The 20,237-nt window shown below is 38.0% G+C and overlaps 2 protein-coding genes across 5 annotated transcripts in view; one reads left to right on the top strand and one right to left on the bottom strand.

Moving 5' to 3' along the window:
• The window catches only part of MED12L (mediator complex subunit 12L), a 329,018-nt gene that overhangs the window by 42,867 nt on the left and 265,914 nt on the right, over positions 1-20,237 (bottom strand). Inside the window, exons 23-36 of the mRNA XM_057737852.1 lie at positions 19,775-19,916; positions 18,064-18,184; positions 17,582-17,683; positions 16,757-16,870; positions 13,386-13,585; positions 10,107-10,295; positions 9,436-9,510; positions 9,129-9,319; positions 8,151-8,312; positions 5,750-5,861; positions 3,486-3,575; positions 2,345-2,454; positions 2,013-2,148; positions 1,065-1,226 (exon numbers count right to left, since the gene is read on the bottom strand). Of these exons, the coding sequence (XP_057593835.1) occupies positions 1,065-1,226; positions 2,013-2,148; positions 2,345-2,454; positions 3,486-3,575; positions 5,750-5,861; positions 8,151-8,312; positions 9,129-9,319; positions 9,436-9,510; positions 10,107-10,295; positions 13,386-13,585; positions 16,757-16,870; positions 17,582-17,683; positions 18,064-18,184; positions 19,775-19,916 (1,906 nt within the window). The remainder of the gene's footprint in view (positions 1-1,064; positions 1,227-2,012; positions 2,149-2,344; positions 2,455-3,485; positions 3,576-5,749; positions 5,862-8,150; positions 8,313-9,128; positions 9,320-9,435; positions 9,511-10,106; positions 10,296-13,385; positions 13,586-16,756; positions 16,871-17,581; positions 17,684-18,063; positions 18,185-19,774; positions 19,917-20,237) is intronic.
• The window catches only part of P2RY12 (purinergic receptor P2Y12), a 45,892-nt gene continuing 27,107 nt past the window's right edge, over positions 1,453-20,237 (top strand). For all 4 annotated transcript variants that reach the window (XM_057737857.1, XM_057737854.1, XM_057737856.1 and 1 more), the window contains exon 1: positions 1,453-1,546. The gene's annotated coding sequence lies outside the window, so the exon portion shown is untranslated. The remainder of the gene's footprint in view (positions 1,547-20,237) is intronic.

Below are 20,237 nucleotides of genomic sequence, written 5' to 3'. Positions count from 1 at the left end.
AATAACTGATGAACGCTCCTATTCCTAACTACACATACTCTTCCATAGTTGGCTTCACCCAAAACCAAGGCTCTGTTACCATCTGTATTTCGACGGTTTCCTAGTATCTGTCTTGACATTAGACCTCTTTCCTGGGTGCCAAGACCATGTATCCAAATGGCTCCTAGATGTGTCACCATAGAAGAGCCCACTGGCAGGGTAAACTCAACGTGCCCCTGACTCAAGCGTTTTCTCTCTCCACCACCATGCGGGTATCCGCACTCTGGGTGCTCCAGATTTACTGCATTTTGCCTGCAAGCTAGTCTCTCGTGCCTTTGCATAAACACTTCCCTGTGTCTGTACTACACTTTGGCTAACTCTTAATCCTCCCAAATAACTTGTGTCCGTTTTCCTGAGGATCCTGCTTTGACTACCTATGCTCCATCTGAGTGTGGTGGCTCCTTCTCAGTGTCCCCAACACTTTGTACCGTGATGCACCAATCTCACCACACTGTAATTGTCTGTCTACTTCCCCTTAAGGGTAGGAGCTCTGTCTTTCATCTCAGAAATCTGTGCTTGCTCAATGACCACTGAGAGAATAACTGACCGCTCTTCTCATATTTTAGAGAACCATGTTTAATATCTTATATAAATCAAGTGTCCATTAAATATTGCCCAGCTGATAAGAAAATAAAGTGCTGCTAGTTTAAAAAAATCTTTGTTTACTCAAAACAGCGAACTACATGAAGACTTTTAAAAAAATTTTCTCATCTACTAAACGTATTCTGTTTCCAATTCTGCAATAAAATCAAACCTGATCTTTGCTTTTTTTTTGGTAACATTAAGCTTTTACTTACTTTTCCCTTGGTGGGCTTCAGAAATTCACTTAAATTCAGGAACAGTTTTAAATGAAGATCTTCAAAGATCATAATCATTGCATTTAAGTGACAAGGATATGTTTTAAAAAAATCAAAAAACAATAAAGTTAAGATGTTTCACATGGCCCTATAGGAAGACAAGAAAATGTATTTTGTCCTTGTAAGTTTGTGTATTTATATATATAAGAAACAAACATTTACTCTTGCCTGTTTTTTATCTATAGAGTCGAATCCAGCAATTTTGTTTCCCTTTGTGTCAATCAAGGAGCCCATAGGTTCACAAGTGATGACATCACAAGTCTGTTTTGGCAAAGGTAGCAACTGTCTAACTTTGTCAATACTTTCTGACCGCTTGTCTCCCAGCTCTTTCTAAAAAAGAGAGAGAGAAGTGAGACAAAAATTACAACAAAGGCAAAAGTTAACAAGAAGGAAGTTCTCCTATGAAACATTTCCTTTTTTATAGCTGGAATGTTCTTTAACCTTGAATATGGTCTACAGAGCAGCTCTCATTGAGAGTGGTATGTTTCATTTCTTCTATTTAAGTAGAAAATAGAACACATGTAAAGGCACCCTTCTTACACAACAAACATCACAGCGCTGAAACGACAAAAATCCAGAGTAGTATTTGCAACCAGAAGGCAAGAGCTGAAGCACGCAACACGTTCTCCAATCCACGGCCAGACCACAAGGTAACCATTGGTTATTTTATTACTACGGTTGTCGGATATGTTAATTTTCTTTCCTGCATTGTTTGTTTATAGTTTATTTCAAAGACCGTGTTAGTGGCTAGTCAAATGAGTCAAATTTAGAAATATCAATGCAAGTGTTTATTTTTCAACTGCACGTTGCCAGTCGAAGGCCACATTGATCCTGAATCTAATGTTGGTATTTTGGTTATACATTTGATAATGGATTTCTAAAGTTCCTTAAGAAATTAAGTATATTTTATGAATATAATTATTTTAGGAAAACTCAAAGCTATATATACTTATAACTTTTGGGTACTGGGAAGCTGAGGTAAAGCAAATAGCAAAATAATCACATTACATTAAGTTGAACGCAATAAAAAACATCTAATTTAAGGAGTAATAAAATAAGATAACATGCACCAAATAACAAATCCACGAACAATGAGAACCCAGGTCACAAACTTACTTTCAGTTTCTTTACTAAGTTCATGTACGCGCGTTTGTTCTCTTCAGATCCCCCTGGGGATGCATTTGATAGGTCAGAGGCTAACGTTCCATTGATTAAAACACCCAGCATGTCAAGAACTGTTGTGAATAATTCACTAGGAGGAGAAAGAAAATATTTACATCTTAAAGCAAAACCAAGACCCTCTTAGCTAACTGAGCATCTTTATTTAAGGCGCAGAATTGTTAATGGTACCTAAGAATATACAGTATGGAGGAATTTGTAGTCAGTATGTCAAAGCCTCCACTACACACGCATGCAGCAAAGTCAAGGTGAAATTAATAAGAACATACTTGTTAGTGTGCATGTCGACAGTTCCAGAAGTAATGATCTGAAGGAGGAGAAGGGCCCAGTCTGTTGTCCACTGGGTGCTCCTCTGTACTGTGTCAAACATTCCTCCCACCTAGCACATAAAAAATACAATGAAAAAACATGCACGGTCTTACAGAGAAAATACCACCCCCATCACTTTATGCAACCAAATTTTGATTGGTTTAAAATTTTTCTAAGGGTATTCTAGCTTGTGGATTATCCTGCCTTTGCTCTCACCTAGCTATGTATTTGCCACACTTTTTGGTTCCATTAGCACAGGAACTGGTCATTCCAAAAAAAAAATGAAGGGAGTACCCAAGTGTCTACATATCACCTACATGAATTACATACTAGCATAATTCGCTTTCTTTTTTTGCTAAATTTCATGATATCCAGTTTCATCACTGTCATCTAATTAAGTCTGAATAGATCAAAACCACATGACTCAATTATCTATAACTTTGTGTTGTCAGTTACTAGTGAATCTAAGCCTGTTGTGATAATAACACTTGGAAATACCCAGTAACACAGAAGTAATAACGAATGGGAGGCTTGGCTCCCAGGACTGCTCGTTCACATGTGGGAATTAATATCAAGTGTCAGGCAAGCATCCTCCAAGCACCTTCCATCAGGGCTTGTGCACTGAGTAAAGGAAAAGTCAAGGGCATGTGCAATGGGCAAGGAATTTTAAATTTATATAAAACCTCTCTGTGGGATTTGTCTTTATGGTCAGTTTGATGGAAGGTTTGATAAAATTTTGACTTAAAGGACGTTTTAATACAGTTTTTCAACAAGTATAGTAAACGCCAACACTCATCTCAAATTAGTAGTTCTCTAAGACCTACTCTTGGCCCAAATGGAAAAGAGAAAGAGATTCACTGGGGGAGGGGTGCAGAAGGCAAGCCAATGCCTAAAATACCTACTGTTGCCTAGAAGCCAGACCAGGCAGGAAGGACAGCAGGCAGGAAACAGAAGGTTCAAGAGACAAGGAAGTAGTAGAGAGAGCAAACAGCAGGCCTCACCTTGTAACAGACACTGTTACCGTAGCAGGAGTGGAAAGCTGGAGTTATTTTCGCATTAAGATAAATGTATCAGAGGGAAAACACTAGAAGTATCTCTTACCAAATTTAGGCGGAGCTGCAATGCCTCGTGCATCATCTGTCGTGCTTTTATGTCATCTTGGTATCGTTCTTCTCTCCAGTTACTTAAAATCTAAATCAGAAAATAAATGAAAACAACCCCCAAAACTTGTTTTCCCTGTTAAATTTGATTTTTCTCATAGTTAAAGTTCCATTGGGCTTTATACTGACAGTCAAAAACAACTTCTTAGTTTAAGAAATTAAAAAACAAGGGGAAAATAAAATTTTGTTTCCTCCCCCTTCCTCCACACAGACAAAAATCTGGCTATTTCTTTGTTTGTTATCTAATTACATACCCTATTAGAAAAATCTTATCTAATTACATATCCTGTTACTAAGTCTTAGAAAATGCTTTAGAGGGTCATCAAGTTAAGCATTGACAAAAATAAAGATTATTTTTAAAATACATCATTACACTGGCCTTATAAAGATAAGTATAAAGACAGACAGAATTACATTTTAAATCAGTCTTGTCATATTTCTAGGGACACGCTGTGAATCCTAGCAAATGTATTAATCTGATGTTTCACTGAAGGCTTGCTAGTTTATAAACTTATCTTCCTTGATAAAGATAATGTAACCTATTTTGAAAAATGTGACATCTTGGACATCAGTCGAGTGGCTTATCAATTTATTAAGTAAGTGCTTCCTCACTGATTCTGACAGATGTCGGAGGAGAAAAGGATTACTTAGGGAAGGCAAACCACAAGTGGGGAACACCCAGAATCAGATGACATAAGCAAAAAAAACCCCAACCCCAAACAAACCCATACTGCCATGCTCTGAAATACGGCACCTAAGGAGAATAATCTCAAAAGAGCTGAAATGAGTCATATGCAGAAGTAACTGAGCCCAACAGATGACCTGCGAGTATACCACATAATAAAAGGAGAGCACTTTCCAAATCTCATCAAAAGATACAGATGAATCTCCCCCAAGGCAGGTGAAGGGTGCAAGGCAGTTAACAAAACACACAAGCGGTCATGGAGCTGACATTCTGGTAGCAGGACAAATGAAAATAAGTGGACCAAGTGGTATGAACCAGGGCAAGGGGATGGAGAATGACTGTGGTCCTACTTTTAGAGAGTGATGGGGGAGAGGGGGACTAAGGAGGTGACATCTGAGCAGAGACCTGATGAAGTGGGGGTGCTGGCCATGCTAACAACTTCCAGGTTAGGGGAGGAAAGACACAAAGCCTCTGCAAGAAGAATTTGCTTGACAAGTTCAAGGAACAGCAACATGGCCACTGCGGACAGAATGGAGTGAGCTCAAGGCCAGGAAACAAGGTAGAGGTGGGAGCCAGCGCCCAATCATGGAGGGCCTTATAAGCCGAGACTGGGAAGTTTTATTCTAGGTACAGTAAGAAACACTGCAGCATGTTGGCCACCAGAAAAATATGTGGTTTACACTAAAGAAGGATCAGTCTGGCTGCTGTGTAGAGAATAAATCTCACATATCCAAAATGTAGCAGATGACGAGAGGACCGAATAAGTTAAGTGTCTTGTTCAAGTTCATCCAGTACAGTTCAAGGAGAAGACATGGTGTCATCATAGCCCCATGGGAGGCCTCCATTAGGCGCTACCACAGGATAAAACATCCCACATAACCAGTCTACCCACTCTGCTCCATTCTATATTTTCTAATTCCAATTTGATCACTCAGTTTCCTTGTGGTACATAGAATATAAGTGCTCTGAATAGTGACCAGAATTGTGGTTGGTGGAAAGGCAAAGTCCAAAGTCTTTGTAAATGAACCAGAATGACTTCTGATTATAAATGAGTATCTTATGCACTTGACCAGCAGCAGTCTGGCTCTGGCAGTAAAACTGAGTTTCTGAACCTACACAGCTCAAGCTGAGACCCTGCCTGCTATGTGGAAGCCTAGCAGAGGACCTGGAGAGAGGTCCCTCTATTTTACTGCCATGTCCCCTGCAACACAGATTGTTTCAGGACCTCTCCCATGTGGTAGGGTCAGGAGAGGAGCAGATACAACAAAATTATGTGCAATCTGAAAAATGGTGCTTTTATAGTTTATAGACATTCATCCAACACATAATTAATATTATACCATTGTTAATCTCGTGGTGACTAGAATGCCAGGTAGGAGAACAGGGCATGGAATGGTGTTTTCCTGCATAGAACCAAAACATGTTGTGCCCTGATTAGTTTCAACTCAGTATTTGAAAGGAAAACAAACGAATGCCATTAGGAAGATCTCTGCCTCGCTTAATATCCTACTGTACTTTACCTGGTTAACTTGATTCTGCAGAGATGTTAGGAGGCCTTCTCGTTGTTCATCTTGTCCCTTAAGGCAGGTAAGGACCAGTGAGAGGAATGGTTGTTGACTCAAAAGAGACATACTACAAAGGAAGTAATCACAGCAGACCTAGTTAGAAAGAACGGATGACTTCCTGTGCAACACTGATTTCTTGCCTTCGGGTTACTGGCTCTGCTCTTATTTTATTTTACTATTAGAAAAGGGAGGGGAGTAGTGAAGAGCCAAGATGACTTGAAAAGTTAAATCCTCTCTCTAACTAATAAGATGAAAAGCTACTGTAATGCTTCTAAATAATTTAATATGTTCTCTTGCCCTCGAAGGCATTCTCAAACTAGCGTAAATTCTCATTGCATGTGAGTGTGTGTGTGCGCGCGCGGAGTGGGAGTCCAGGAAGAAGACAATATATAGTTTACATCAGTAAACTGAATTTAAAGATACCGACCAGGAGGTATATCAATTTATACATAGAATAAAATGAAAATTTTAAAACTTCTCTCACACAATATTCATATTTTGGGGTCCAGGAAACAGGCCTATAGGATTGTTGTGTGTGTTGTGTTTCTCAGCACACGCTTCTCAAGACCAAATAGCTGGGTAAAGGTAGAGCTAAGATGAGCACTGAGATCTGAGGACTCCAAAACCAGAATGCTTGCTAGTGACCTAGTGTGCCGCTCCATCACATCTCATACACTTGACTTGTAAAGTGGGCTTAAGACATTTGATTAAAAAAATCCATTTTAAGTTGGCATTTTAGTATTATTTCTTCCATGATCAGGAGCAACTGACAAAGCATACTGACAAACTAATTTTGCTACACTGGAAAGAAAAACTTCTTAAAATGAGATCGAGGTCAAAATATTTCAATCTGCTTCATCTTACACCAGCAGGGCTGAGAGAAACTGACCAGGGCAGAGCCATCCTCAAGCTCTGCAACACCATCTGTACTCCCTGTGGGAAGCGAGGCAACGTACGTGCCATCGCCCATTAGCAAATCAACTTTGAGAACTAAAATTTAGTCATCTGGTTGGTTACTAAATACTGGCAAAGATGATGAAATAACCAGATACCAAACAACATACATGCAAAGCTAGGTCAATACCAAAAGGTACTTAGTTAAAATCGCAGACTCAGAGGCCACACCACTTAGGTTTTAAACCCAGCTTTACACATCCTTAGCTGGGTGGCCTTGAGAAATTTACTTAATCTTTCAGTGCCTCAGTTTCTTCATCTGTAAAAAGGATATGAGAGCACCTGCCACATATGATTGCTGTGAGATTTTAAAAATTCACATATGTGTACAATGAGTTTTAAACAGAGGCTGGCATTCCATAGGGCTCAGTAAATAGCACTTACTAAAATATTACTGATTAGAGGACCAGAAACCTGTATGTTCAGAATTTTTGTTTTCCAATGTTAGGAATTTCTTTTTGCTGCCAGGGTGCTAAATTCATCATGGCTTCACATTAGAGTGTGTTTTTGTTCTTTCTCAGTAATGTGGTCAGTTTTCCAATATAATTACTTGAAACCTTTTCTAGGGCATAAAATTTAAAAAACATTCAACTTGGAGGCACGTAAGTTAATATCTAGTCTAGAACAAGAGTCCTAAACGTTAAAAAGTATTAGTAAGTATTTCAAGGTCCAGCATGACAGAATTATAAATTATTCTATGAGGGCCTTCCCTGGTGGCGCAGTGGTTAAGAATCTGCCTGCCAATGCAGGGGACATGGGTTCAAGCCCTGGTCCGGGAAGAACCCACATGTTGTGGCACAACTAAGCCCGTGCGCCACAACTAGTAAACCTGTGCTCTAGAGCCAGCGAGCCGTAACTACTGAAGCCCACGAGCCTAGAGTCTGTGCTGCACAACAGGAGAAGCCACCACAATGAGAAGCCCACGCACCACAATGAAGAGTAGCCCCCACTCGCTGCAACTGGAGAAAGCCTGCACACAGCAATGAAGACCCAACGCAGCCAAAAATAAACAAATTAAAAAAAAAATTATTCTATGAAATTTAAACATAAGTACCTAAATAACAAGAAAAACAAGACCAAAACCCCAAAAAACTGTTGAATACAGGGACCAAGCGGATATCCAGAGCTGATTTAGCAGGTCTCAAGTGGGGCTGAAAAGTCAGTATTTGTTAACAGTGCAGCAGTGATTAGGGTACACAGGCACACGTGAGAGCTAGTGTACTAAATATTCTAATCCGGAAGCCTTTAAGGAACGGAGCTTCGCCTAACAGAATATTTTCAAGTCCATATAAAGATGAAATTTCAGGGCCTGTGAGTACAATGAGCATGTACGTCTATAGGATATTGGATTTTCCCGACGGTTCTTTACACTCTCACATAGAAACACATCTTCCAGCCATACCTTTTCTGTTTTTGTCTGTCTCTTTCCTTTTTTGAAGAAGAACCCAAGTGCTGTCCCTTCTCCAGCTCCTCCCCAGCAGCCTTCAACACTCTTCCCTGCACAGAAGTCGGCAGCCTGGCAATTAGGGGGGCCACCAGCCACACACCCCTGCGTTCAGAGGAACTAAAATCAGAAACAGGTGTCACGCCCAAGGAGGCCTCCTTTTTCTCCGCTCTCACAGTTCTAGGAGAAACTCCAAAGCAAAACTTGGATGCACAAGACACACTGATTATTCTAACATCTCCCTTTTCTTCTATACTATGTTTCCTCTTACCAAATACCAGACATTTGCACACATTTTTTAGTCATGCTTACAGAAAACAATAAAAGGTGGGGTTCTGAGAGGATACTATAACTAAACATTTTTTTTTATCTAGAAAAGTGCTTTTCTATGATTCTACCTCTCTGAGCAGTGATGGTCCTTTTGTCTAACAAGCAATACACTTTTCTGTCATGGTTAACATATGAAATATTCTAATTATGCTTAAGCATATAAATAACCAATTTTTAAAGTTTCAACATTCACTAGTTATACTTTACACCAAAATGATGAAATACAAATTTATCTGCCTTTTGTGATTATCATTTGAGCAAAACTGCCAATTAATAAAGACGGCAGAAAGAGTGTTTCCTGTATTATGAACACCATGGAATGGAGCAGCCTCAGGGGACACTAAAGAAACTCATGCATCCTGAATGTAATCTGTCCTTCCAAGGAGTCAGGGCCTGCTCTACTTAATATTTAGAACACTAAGATATCATGTACCCCAGCAGCATGACCCTTTAACTTATTAAATAATGATGATGGACACTTATAAGTAATTATTTTCTTCACATTCCTGCAGCTTTATGAAAAAAATAACTGCGTTATGCAAATAAAATATACAGTTACATGTGAAAAATTAATGATAGCCACATAAAACTACAGGAAAAAAATACCTTAGAAATGTCTTTATTCCATTCTGTCTTGTGCTATTCGTATCGGTACTTCCAATCCCGTTTGGGTTGAAGAGGCCCATTCCTGAATTGGAAGAGTTATTGTTCAGGTCAGCCGACTGCTGGAATACCTCTATTGTTGCCTTGGCAATATTGTCCAGCAGGTTGTTCATTTCAGCCACTGAACCAGAGCCCTAGAGTTAGACATGGGGAAACCAGCACGCATGTGTTTTACTTTATCCTCAACCATCGATGTGGTTTTGCTTTTCATAAAATTTCACACACATATATGCTTTCAATATATACTCACAGGATCCTTCAGGCACTGCTTGATCATTAACTGAAGTTCCAGCCAGGACTGCCTCAATGTCCACTGCTCAAGATTCTGGGAAGAACAGAGTTAACACATTAAGAATATTGAACATGTCTTAAAATATAATAATTCCTTGCAGTATTCTCTTTCTCAAGAAACAGAGGAATGAGCACAGACAATAAAGGGACTTATGTGAATCAAAAGGCTTCCAAGTCTAGTATATAGGCTCATTATAGACACAAAGAAATAAATAACAACATTAAAATAACATGCCTTACTCAGCTGGGCATTGTAAATGAATAAGACAAATATTTCTCCTCCCAAAATCTATCTAACCAATCCCATTACAAAGTGATTTTGATATATTTTTTTAATAATATACTTAAGACAGTCCCTCTACAAAGCTTATTTCTCATGTAAACACAGTACTGACTTAACATATCAATGTTTATATAATGGCTGTATACAGTTTGCAGTATCTGTGTCTACCCAGCAATAAAGTGTAGCAGCTACACAAAAAGAGAAAATTGGGGGAATAAAAATCAGAATGAATAGAATTTAAGAATTAATTAGCAATGACCAAAAAACAGAGGGAGGCAGTAACTTGTTATAGACACAAAGAATGTGTCAAATGACAGAAATACAATCTTTAGACTATTATCACTCACCTGAAGAATGCGTTTAATGTGCTGTCTTTGTAGGTTGTCCCCCTCCGTACATTCTTTAATGCCATGAGGATAACAGATCAGCTGCAATAATTTCTGTGCTTGCATATTTGAGAGTACAGGGTCCAAAATAAGTTCTTTGTCTGTGCATAATCTTTCAGGTTCTTTTAAGCAATGTTCTCCTACCCATTCCTAAAAATAACACGGCAGTTAGCCTGACAGGCAGAGACTCTCTGTATGTGTATGCAATGTGTACTACACTCAGGGCGCACAATAGAAAGCGGACAGGAATCTTTCAATTTAAAAATATTAGATGGAAAAAGTAGGAGGGAAAAGTCTTACAAACAAATTTTCTAGCATTCTGACTTCTTAAAAATACAAAGTAGAATCTTGGTTACGAAAACTTTTAAAAAGGAATGAAAAAAATAGAAATACGCAAAAAAAATGGGGGGGGTAGGGAAGAAAGCTAAGAAAATACTGGTATATTATTGGGGCCTTGTTCTAAGTACTGTTTTGTTGTTTTAAAACTTGCTATATCACAGTAGTGATTCAATACTATATTACGTATTCCTCATTTTTATGGATGCATTATAATATACTCCACCGAATAGATAGGATGTTCTATAACATTTAGAAAATTGTCTTCCATTTTTATATTATTATGAAAAATGTTACCATTATAAATATATATTTGTGCACATCTATTCTCTGTACAATTATTTCCTTAGGATAATTTCATAGACAGGCAATCGCTGGGTCAAGGAAGATAGCAAAAATTTAAGGCTATTGATGCATATGGCTAACTGACCACTGGAGCGTTTCCACCAATTTAAACTTCTATCAGCTTTTCTTCAACATTTTTTCAAAGGCAAGCACTTATACTAAATGGGGTAAAAAAATCATGAACAGTACTGGAGACATATTTGAACCCAGATATGTTTCAGATGAAACAGATTTCTTAACCACTATATCAGTGGCTCAACGCAGGCTGTCCATTAAAATCACTTGGGAGTTTGTTAACCTTCCAAAGTCCAAGCCCCATGTCACAGCAATCAAATCAACCTCAGGTAATGCTACCCAGACATCAGTAATTTTTTAAGCATCGAAAGATTTTAAAACTCTCCAGGTGACTCCAATGTGTAACCTCAGTTAGAAACCAATACACAACTCAGTACACTCTCAATGTCTAAATGACTAATAGCTAACTTTTACCACGGTTACAGTATACCTTAAGAAAAACATGACCCTGTCAAAGTTATATCCGTAGCAAAGTGAAAAAGAGTATATGTGGTATACCTTTTTTTTTATAAGAAAGGAGAATTTAATTAAAAAATGGAAAGATAAACCAGAAAATAACTAAACTGATCACCTAGGGAGGGGAGGAACACAGGGTAGAAAAGATGAGGGAGGGAGATGTACATCTCTGAGTACACACTTTTGCCAGTTGACCTTTGGAAGTATGTTATTCTAAAGACAGAGCTAGGATAGAAAAAGAAATCTAAACTCAACAGAAACAAAACCAAATGAAATCAATTCTATTTCAAGTGAATAACATATCCACACTGAAGGAGAAAGGTCAAATAACTTTTTAACATAATACTGTAAACCCTCAGGGGAGAAATAATTACAAACAAATCCTCAGCTCCTTTTAATAGGCTCATTTTTTTGTTTGTTTAGCACACGGGCTTAGTTGCTCCGAGGCATGTGGGATCTTCCTGGAGCAGGGATCGAACCTGTGTCCCCTGCATTGGCAGGCGGATTCTTAACCACTGCGCCACCTAGGAAGCCCCAATAGGCTCATTTTTCAGAGTGGTATAGGTGTAGTAATTCTGAAACTATTCCAGGTGTATCGTAGAATTCAACACGTGAGTAAATGGTTGATGTTACCGGCAGCCAGGGTTCTTACTGTGGAAGGCAGTATTAATATGGAATGAGGGAATGTGAACAAAAAATGTGTGCAGTTTGATTGGAATTGAAGGTATCCGCATAAACGCATGATTATACACACACACACTTCTGTATACGGATATTTCCCCCTAGCTCTGTCTGCTGAAAGGGCCTGGAAGCAATGAACACACACTGCCCACAGCAATAAATACGCACAGCGCTCAGATCTTGGTTTACGAAATACCATCCTCTACTAAATGGAACCAGGGTTCCATGAAGGAATGAGTAATTCCAGGTCTGGGGTAGGGGAAGTACAAGATAAGCCAGAAAGTAAGAGAATACTTGTTATTTAAAAACAAAACAAAACAAATAGAGAGATGTCAAAATACACAAGAGCCAGCAAGAAAAGATTCACAATGGACAAATTTGGGACAATTTGAACATGAAAATAACTAAAGACAGTCTATTATAACCTATATGGAAAATAAATGAATGAGTGGAAGGAAAGAAGGGAGGGAGGGAACGGGTAGGCTCTTCCATAGAGTGGAATGCAAACTGAGAAACGTGGACGGAGTGGAGGAGTCGGGAAAAGCCATTCGGTAATCACCAAAGTAAAGACTGGTTTGGACAAGAATCAAACTGGATGCTACATAGGAGATGGGGGAATTTGATGAGAAGCAGAAAACTTGCACTGGCTCAGAGTGTCTCCCCAAAATGGATTATTAATTACAAAGGAAAAAATAATAATTATACAACAGAAAAGTCAAAAAACCATACAATGGAGACAGCTAGATCAAAATTAACATTATCAATGAGGTGCAAATGGACCTCATGTGCCCTTAGATGTGATTACCTGAGAAGAATATAACGTACTTCTGTAGTATCCTGGCCAGGAATGCACAATCTGAAGCTAATCTATAGGAAACTTCAGACAAAGCCAACATTATTGGGACAACTGACAAAATTGGAGTGTGGCCTATAGGTGAGAAAAAATTACCGTACCAAGGTTAAATTTCCTTACTTTGGATAACTGTATTTTGGTCATGTTAATAAATAAATGCTGAAATATTAAAAAGTAAAGGAGAATAATGTATGCCATCTACTCTCAAATGGTTCAGTAAAGAGAAAAAAATTAAAAAGTATATGAGGCCACATTTCACATACACAAATAGAATTCTAAAGCAAATATGTTAAAATGTAAAAAATTAGCAAATCTGTATAAAGGGTATACTAGAGTTCTTTATACTTATTATAACTTTTCACAAATTTGAAATTATTTCAAAATAAAGTTATCAGGAAAAAGAGGACCACCTATATACAAGTTTCCTACAATATGTGGCATTTCTCTCCAAAGAACAGTTACATACTTAAAGGCAAATTAAATCTGAAGAATACCTGTTGACAGATAGTCCTCAGTACATATCTAGCATATTCTCTTAAATTGGCAGTTTCTATGGAAATGCTTTTCCCACAGGATTTTGAATTTTGTGAGGCAGTCCAGATATCATCAGCATTCCCATCACGTCGTAAACCCCTCATGGTGAAGTCATCATTCTTTAAAGAGCTGACACTGTTATTGCCAATTTTGGCATCTCCTAAATAACAGAATCACAAAAGCAAAATCACAGAAGTTCAAAATATTGCCAAATATTTGGGAAATAAATGAGGCAGGCATTCAGGGATTTAAAATATATGAATGGCATCATCATTGCATAGTCAGTTGTTCAGCAATAGAGAGAAGGGATTGAGAGAGTAAATGCTAGAACCCTGAGAAGTTTCATCAGACATGGGGTAAAAAACAAACAAACAACAAACAAAAAAACATGTTCAAGACTTATTCTTTATTTTGTTTACAGAATTAAGTATGCTTTCACCAAACTTGGAAAGGCCATGATGAATCACACTTAATAATCACAGAACATTGATTTCACCAACATTTCAAGCATGAATGTATTCAAATTCATTTGACTTATAGACAAGGAAAAAACGGGTTACTCACCCTTCTAGGTGTCCCTTTTCCATTTCTTCTCTTACAATGACTTATTTTCTATCCATAGGTCAAGAGAAAAGTTTTGCCTTAGCCCACCTTACTATCAACTTCTTGACAAGAGAGATTTATTTCCCTGGGAATGGAAAAGGGCAATGCATACTAAGGAAGCCCTGGAAAATAGGGCATTCATTGAATAACCCATGCCTTTCACTTTCCTCTCTGTAAACATCCAAATTAGAAAACCTCACCTGATCAATCCCTAATACACTCAATAAAATGAGGCTCAGGAAAGTGTTTTCCTCATTACAAAGTTCTGGGGGCAGAAAACTGAGCAGAATGGTTGAAGAGCTGGAAATAAGAAATCTTCTCTAGCCATGAAAGACAAGTAATTGTCATATTTGAAAAGTGAGAAATTAACATAATTTGGTAATATAGATTTTGCCAAATGACAACAGAGCCTCCATACTCTTGCCTGTTTACCCAACAGGATCATAAGCATTGAACAGGAAAAATCCCTGGAACCAACAAATGAGTTTAGATGAGGCCCTTACTGCTTCACTGCAAGGGAAACCAAGCCCAGGTCAGTGCAAAAAGCCTTTTAAAACCCACAGGTCAACCAAGAAAAAGTTTTGACTGCTGAAAAATTTTCAAAAAATCAGAATTGCTTAGTGCATATCTGCTTATAAAACCATAAGAGGAGGGGAGGAATAAATAGTACATTTCAATTCATCAATATCTTATCACGTATTATACATTTCTCATTCAAATACTCATAGAAAAAGCACCAAGTTTGCTGCACTTACAGGCATTTATTTAATTCAACAGAGTACTTTAGGAGCTGAAACAAAGACCAGATTCTACATGTACCAACGTTTAGCATGCTTTTTTCAACCTTAGGTGATATAAACAACTGTTTTCACACCTTAAGTTAAACTACTACAGAAATTAGAAAACAAATTCTATAAAATAGCCCTATCCCCCTAACTCAAAATAGATCCTAGTGGATAGGACTTGAGAGAACATTGATAAGGACATGATGAGGTAAATAAAACTGCAAAAACAAAACAAAGAAACAAACACCTCTGTCAGTCCCAGTCTAGGGGATCCTCATTCAGTTTAGATGTTAGGATAACAGAGAAGGTCTGGAAGGCTGTGCCAGAACCTTCTGTAATCGTAGAGACAATAGAACAAATACAGTGTTCAGTGACTGCCTGGTCCAAGGGTCTATCAACATTCAACTAGCCTGATGCTGACTTTTCAGATCTGAAGAACCCTCCATCGCTTAGGAAGCTGTAGAATCTACCAAGAACTGGGGCCGATTAAAAAGGTCAAGGAAAGTCAATCAAAGAAAAATAAACTGGTGATTATGCACTGATATTAAAATATGGGTATCTGGATACTTAAAGAGGTTGGCAAATTGTACTCAGGATTAGACCAGTGTTACAAATCAAGAGGATAATGTCTAGGTGGTACGCACCTTGGTTTCTGCCATTAAAATGTCTATCACTCATTCACACTTCCAACATTAGCTTACTGAAAACCTACTATTTAATTTTTCTGATGGGCATTAGAGATACCACAGGAAAAATGTGACTTCCTGACTTCATAGTCCCTACATATATTTATTAAATAGAATTGACCAACCAGCTTTCCTTTCAAACACAATCAGAGAAGAGAAATCTTACTGAAAAGAGCATTTAATGTTGGCTGTACAATACTACAAGCTCAGAGGAGAGGGTGTGGCCCTCCACATGGCTCTACGTTCCCCTTTCTACTACAAAACCCATGGGCATTTCAAAAGGAGTGTGTGTGTGTGTGTGTGTGTGTGTGTGTTACGGTGAACTTTTAATAGTTAGTTTTATGAAAACTCTGTTATCCTTTCTCATCATCACAGAATAACACTTCTCAAGCAGGAGTATAAAGGGTCGGGGTATATTCTAAGACTCATCTAAAACAATTCCTATCCACTCAGTAACTTTAGTTCTAGTCAAAGGGAGCTCCTTTGAACATTAGAGACAAATTTTGTTTAGTCAAGACCATAAGAGGGAACCCAAAGTTGAAATCAGGCAGTGTGAATTCAAGACTTCCTAATCCTTCAAATCCTAAATGATTTATAGGATAAAAATGTCTTAAGGTATTGCACTGTAAATGAACAGAAAAGACAGTACCACTACTCTTGGAGAATATGTATCAATAAAGATATAAGGATGTCTTGGACATTACAAATTAAATTTAAAAAAAAGTATGATATCTAATATTGATTTATCAACAGTATCAATATCATTGCAATTATCACCTGATTCATGAAAAAACTAAGGCAGATGGACCCAAACTTATTCAGGGTTACAACAGAAGCAGAAAAACTAAGATTAAAACCCAGATTTTCTGGTGGTCTAGTCCTAGAATATAATATGAAATTTAAACCTTTAGTCAGATTACCAAGTCAACTGTGTCCATCAAAAACTGTGATTTCTGCCAACAAATGAAGTCAAAACAACCCTGTGGACCTAAGGATCTATATTACATCAGAATGAGACATCTTGCAGTTAAAATGCCACACAAAAAAGTATTATATTTAAATTCCCCCAGAATCATAGGTAAGGGACAGACTTCTCAGAGTCCGACTGAACATGAACTTGGAAAAAGCCAACTAATTTTTCCAGGAGAACAAACAAAAATATGTTTACAATAATACTAATTAGAGTTAAACCTGAATACAAATTATTTTGCTTCAGTTTCTGGTGATTAACCAAGCTGAGTACCAGGATAGTCTTACCAAGCATCATAATTGCTTTTAAGACAGCAAACACGGCTCCAACTTCAATGCTGTTGTGAGCAGCGGCTAAGAGGTGTCTATCACAGGACGACCTTATTCCGGGGAAAGGTTTGCCTATGACAAAAACAACAAACCTTTAATAGTCTCAACACCATCATTAGCCATCTTTTGTAACCATTTACAGTCAGCAGGGCCTCTCATTATTAGACTGTGGGCACTTAATTGCTATTAGCTAGCTTTAATTGATGCTTCATGGATTCACTAAGAAACACTGCCAATATTCCTTACTTAACCTTTCCTTTTCACTTATGAAGACAATGGCTTTGCACTTTAGAGAGATGTATCAAAAAAATTAGTAGGACTTTTATCCACTTCTGACTTGTCACACACACACACGCACACACACACACATGGAAATGATCTTTAGGAACAGAATGCACTAACACCCCTAGAATTCTTACCTTATTCCTTTCACCTTAGTAAAAGAATAAATGAATCACCATTGCCCTAAGCTGCTATGGTGTGGTTCAAAACCAACACACACAGTATGTTGCAGGATCACGCTGCCCACCAGCATGGCTTGGCCAAGGAGCAGCGGTATTTTTATTGTTTATTAACTCGATGTGAGTTTCTCAATCCATCTTGATATTACATAAATGAAAGGTGCTGACAACCCTCTCAATGGCCATATCCCATTCCTTCATTGCCTCGAAGCAACCCACCAAAATCAGGAAGGAAATTACAGAATGGACAGCCTACTTGGTCAATTTAAAAACATGGCTCCAAATGAAAACATCATCAGAGATATTTCAGCGGTCGACTCACCGGTTGCTTGAGGTAATAGGCAGGCCTGCGGAGCTCGGAAGAGATGAAGCAGGAGTCGGCATGTCATCCTTGCCCCAGGTTCTGCATCCGCATCCCCACAAGCTAGGAGAGAGGGATTTCAAAAGCAAGTTTTCTAACATATTGAAGAACACGTCTTTCGCATTTCTACTACGCTGAATTTTCTGGAATAATTTAAATAAATGCTCCTTAAGGTAAAAAATAAGGCACTGGCTATGCTTTTCTGAGAAACCTGCTTCCTTAAAAACAAGTACTAAAATTGTCATTTCCAACCTTTTCAATTGGGATCCATGTGACTTTGTTTGTAGCAACTATTATAATTCGACCATCTCTGCCGCGATGCCACATCACTGCCCAGTGCACGTTCCCTTAAATTCTAGTTTTTCGCTGCCTTTTCATAGTTATAAACCACTGCACCAAGACAACAATGAAATAACCAGCGCCGTTCCTGGATGCAGCCTTACCTGCGGCTAGGAGAGAGGGAAGTGCGACGTGCTGCACGACGTCCTCCAGGGAGAAACACTGTCGTGCTATCAGAATAGCAATGAAAGTAGCTAATGAATCATGGAATGAAAGGTCACTCACCTTCAAGAAAAACATTGACACGTTTTAATACCTAACACCCTTTTAAGTAACATCTAAGATTAATATCTAAGAGAATGTAGGCAATACCAGTAAGATCTCAAATCCCAAAATGAACCAGTAGAGTGAAATAATTTATGATTATTACCCTCGAGGCCTCTTTCTACTTTATAAGACAAAGAATGAGGTCTACCCACATCCCAACGCTTTAAGAAGATACTAAGCTTTACCTTGAGTACATATAACTGGAAAACAAAACAAAACAGCAAAATCAAGAAATCCCTAAAAGATGAAGCATAAATAAGCCTTTTTAGCAGAATGCAGTATGATCTAGTATTGCACGGTAAGGCCATTAGGAAGCAACAGAAAACAAGGAGGTTCCTCCTAACTGAAAAACAAGTCTTATGAATATTTTGGAGTTCCTTTCAAGAATAACCAATAACAATTTTGTAATTAATTAAATCTGTTTTAAAAACAACTTTGAAAATTCTCACCCGACTCCTAAATTTAGAGAAGAGTGAAGGAGAGTGAGAGAGAGAATGAAAGCAGAAAGAGGAGGAAAATTAATTCATTCAAAGTGAAACCTTCTACCCTTTACAGATCTCACAAGACTTTGGCAGAAAATAAGAGAAATAGCTGTAACAGCAGTCCCCACATTAAGTTGTCCTATATGCCAGTGACTATGGTTAGAGATTTACAAAGATCATCTCATTTAAGAGCACACCACCATGAGGTTCATACCAACTTTACAGATAAGGGAACAAGCATAGGAAAATGAAACAAAAAACAACCGAGAGATTAAGGAACTCTGTTAAAGATAAAAATTGGGGTCTTTTTCTGTCTGGAAGGGCAGATCACAGATACGAGTTTTACATCTTAGGTGCCCAGAGAAAGGAGCAAGATTGTCCATCTGGTCTTCAGATACCAGAACTAGGAAATAAACCTTCAACTGGGATCCAGTTTTTAAAATGTATAAAGTTCTTCTATACATGAAGTACACTAATATGCAACACAAATTACTGCAAGAAATGATGGAAGTGACAGGCAGAAATAAAGAATCAAGATGGATTTTTAGGAAATTTATACACCATGGATGCAATATGTGAAGACATCTGTGACACATAAAGGATATCTCTTCATCAGCCTCCAGACACAATCACTAAGAAAGACTGGACACTCCTCCGAATCTGAGCTCGGACGTCCTGATCCCACACAACAGAACCTATACTCTTAGATGTTTTTTCCACCCTAAGAAAACACACTGGCTGTCTTCAGAATGTAAACTGCTTTAGTTAAATTATGTCCTGTGCCATAAGGAACCCAAGGCCCTTGGTAAAAACTATGAGCAAAGCACTCTCAGGAGACCATATTTAAGAAATATCAGCTAACAAACAAGGAAACTCTTGGCATCTCCACTGTAGATTAGGCTATCTATTTTAGTTATTTCGATTTTTTCATTTATTTATCCTTGGCAACCACACTCTGGTATGAGAGAAAAATTTACAGTATTTCACTTAAGAGTTGAGTCAACTAAAAAAAATTACTAAATATTTAATTGCACAGTTGAGTTTTTAAATGAAAAGGAAAACTTACATCTACAGTGCAAAGTACATCATTAAACCCCCACACATGATTTGAAGAACAACAAAGAGCCTTCAGCACTCCCAGCCATTCTGAACTGAGAACAGTGCAGCAGGCCGTCAGCTCAGAGGAGAAATTGGCTATGTCGTTAATCCTAGAAAAAAGAAAAAGAATACAGAAGAAATTAACAAAAGAGAAATACTCACATGTGATAAACTTAATGAACACGTAATTTCAATATCATCGAATCTGGCATTCACTTCTTAGATTCAAGGATGTAATAAAAATCCACTTGTCAAATAACCAAGTAGAACCTGGAGCAGAAGGGAAAGGAAATGTCTTCAAATGTTTTCGAATATTTAATGCTGCTGAGCAACAAACGATAACCAGTACAGATGTCAATTAACATATTATTAGTTCTGTGAACAAACCTGACCTATAAATTCACATTTTTAAGGGCATCAAAAAAAAAAAA

This window comes from Hippopotamus amphibius, chromosome 6 (assembly GCF_030028045.1).
Source record: "Hippopotamus amphibius kiboko isolate mHipAmp2 chromosome 6, mHipAmp2.hap2, whole genome shotgun sequence".
In the NCBI taxonomy this organism is placed as follows: domain Eukaryota; kingdom Metazoa; phylum Chordata; class Mammalia; order Artiodactyla; family Hippopotamidae; genus Hippopotamus; species Hippopotamus amphibius.
This window is presented reverse-complemented; position numbering and strand designations above follow the sequence as displayed.